This window comes from Oryzias melastigma, unplaced genomic scaffold (assembly GCF_002922805.2).
Source record: "Oryzias melastigma strain HK-1 unplaced genomic scaffold, ASM292280v2 sc03837, whole genome shotgun sequence".
Taxonomy (NCBI): domain Eukaryota; kingdom Metazoa; phylum Chordata; class Actinopteri; order Beloniformes; family Adrianichthyidae; genus Oryzias; species Oryzias melastigma.
The window spans coordinates 1-1987 of NW_023420405.1; the positions used below are offsets into that span (position 1 = coordinate 1).

The 1987-nt window shown below is 45.2% G+C and overlaps 1 protein-coding gene across 1 annotated transcript; it reads right to left on the reverse strand.

The window, feature by feature from the left end:
* Positions 1–821: 821 nt before the first annotated feature.
* On the reverse strand, positions 822–1682 carry LOC112140326 (prolyl 4-hydroxylase subunit alpha-1-like; the record flags this gene model as incomplete). The annotated part of the gene is made up of 2 exons (XM_024263231.2): positions 822–1384; positions 1511–1682. Coding segments are annotated over 2 exons (585 nt in total), but the record flags the coding sequence as incomplete, so codon positions are not given.
* Positions 1683–1987: the final 305 nt, after the last annotated feature.

The window sequence follows — 1987 nt, forward strand, 5'->3', positions numbered from 1 at the left end:
GTGGACCTCGCTAGCACTACTGGACCCTAGATGGTGGACCTCACTAGAACTACTGGACCCTAGGTGGCGGACCTTGCTAGCACCACTGGGCCCTAGGTGGCGGACCTTGCTAGCACCACTGGACCCTAGGTGGTGGACCTTGCTAGCACTACTGGACCCTAGGTGGCGGACCTCGCTAGCACTACTGGACCCTAGGTGGCGGACCTTGCTAGCACTACTGGACCCTAGGTGGCGGACCTCGCTAGCACTACTGGACCCCAGGTGGTGGACCTCGCTAGCACTACTGGACCCTGGGTGATGGACTTTGGTAGAACTACTGGACCGTGGGCAGCAAATCTCACTGATTCTGCCAAACCCTAGGCAGCAAACCTCTCTAGCTCTGCTGAACCCGGGCGGCAGATGTCGCTTGTTTTGCCGGACCCTAGGTGGCGGACCTTGCTTGCACTACCAGCCCCTGGGAGGCAGACATCTCTAGCTCTGCTGAACCCTGGGCAAAAAAACCTCGATAGCTGACCCTGAGCAGCAGAGCTTGTTAGCTCGCTACACTGTCTTCAGGGCAGCTGACTAGCGTAGTGGGCTCGATCACTCCAGCTCCATGGACTCTGCGACAGGCTGGCAACCTGTCCAGGGTTTATCTCCCATTTGCCCAACAATAACCGGGACAATCTCTGGCAACCCCGTGACCCTAGCAGGTTAAGAAAATGGTTGGAAGTTCAGGACAAAAATCCTCGCATTTAGCAACCATATTACCGTAGATTTATTTTTTTACCCGCTGATTGAGTCACTGAAAATGTCGCACAAAAGGACAAACACACAAAAGCAAAATTATTTGCACTTAATAAAAGGCAAAACATTAGATTTAGGGTTTTTTGCGCTTAAGGAGAATTTGCTTTTTTTTTATAAGTGTAGAGAGAGTATAACCAAACATACAAATGAAACGGTATGTTTTAGAATTGAGTATATGCATATATTTATTGTGGTTTTATCATTGGATTTTTTTTAAGACAGTTTTGCAAGATAAGCGCTTGAACAATGTAGTAGTTCACTTTAGGCTTATCCCTTTCGGGGTCGCCACAGCATAACAGCACCCACTGTTTCGCATCAGTGATTGAACAAAAAAGTTTGGTTTGAATCACAGACTCACCTAACTGAAGCAGCTTCTTGGTATAATCCAGCGCGCGCTCCAGCTCCCCCTGCTGGTAGATGGCATAACTCAAATAGTCCAGAACAGTCACTTTGTCTAAAGGGGACTCCTCTCCCTCCTCCAGCTGCCTCAAGGCCTGGGCCATCCACAGCTCAGTGTGATAGTAGTCCGCCTCAGTATAGGCCACTTTGCCCAGTTCGTAACAGTCCTCCACCGTCATGCGGTTCTTGTGCTTCACTCCTAGTATGTTGAAGAAAAAGGAAAAACAGCAGAGTTATAATTAAAATGACAGGTTCTTAGATAATCAACACAATAGTTTAGCCTAAAAACAGCATTTTTGAAGTCTTGAGTTGAGTACACTTTTACCAGGTAGGTCTCCTGTAGAGATGGTATTGGCATCTAGCTTGTATGTGTCTTGTAAGCGGAGAAGAGCTTTAGCGGCCCCAGTTTGGTCCTCGTCCGTGGGGAAATACTGCCTCTGGATGGTCAAGTTGGAAATGAATCCTGAAAAGATACAACAGGAAATATAAAATGAAATAAATAATCAGCCACTCTTTGATGCTTTTTGTCAAAATCCATTTACATTTAGCCATAAAATGGATAATATAAGTGGAAAAAATCTACTATTTGGTGCAAAGTACTAGGGCTGCCCTGATTAGTCGACTAATCGACTATTAAAATAGCCGACGAGTAATTTAATAGTTGATTACTCATTACTTTATATTATATGGAGTCAGAATGTAGTAAAGTTATAAGTTATGATAGTATTATGCTAGCTTTTTGGACTATTTTGGCACTTCTTAAGGTTTTTTAGGCTATTTTGGAGTTTAGCTAATATTTCAG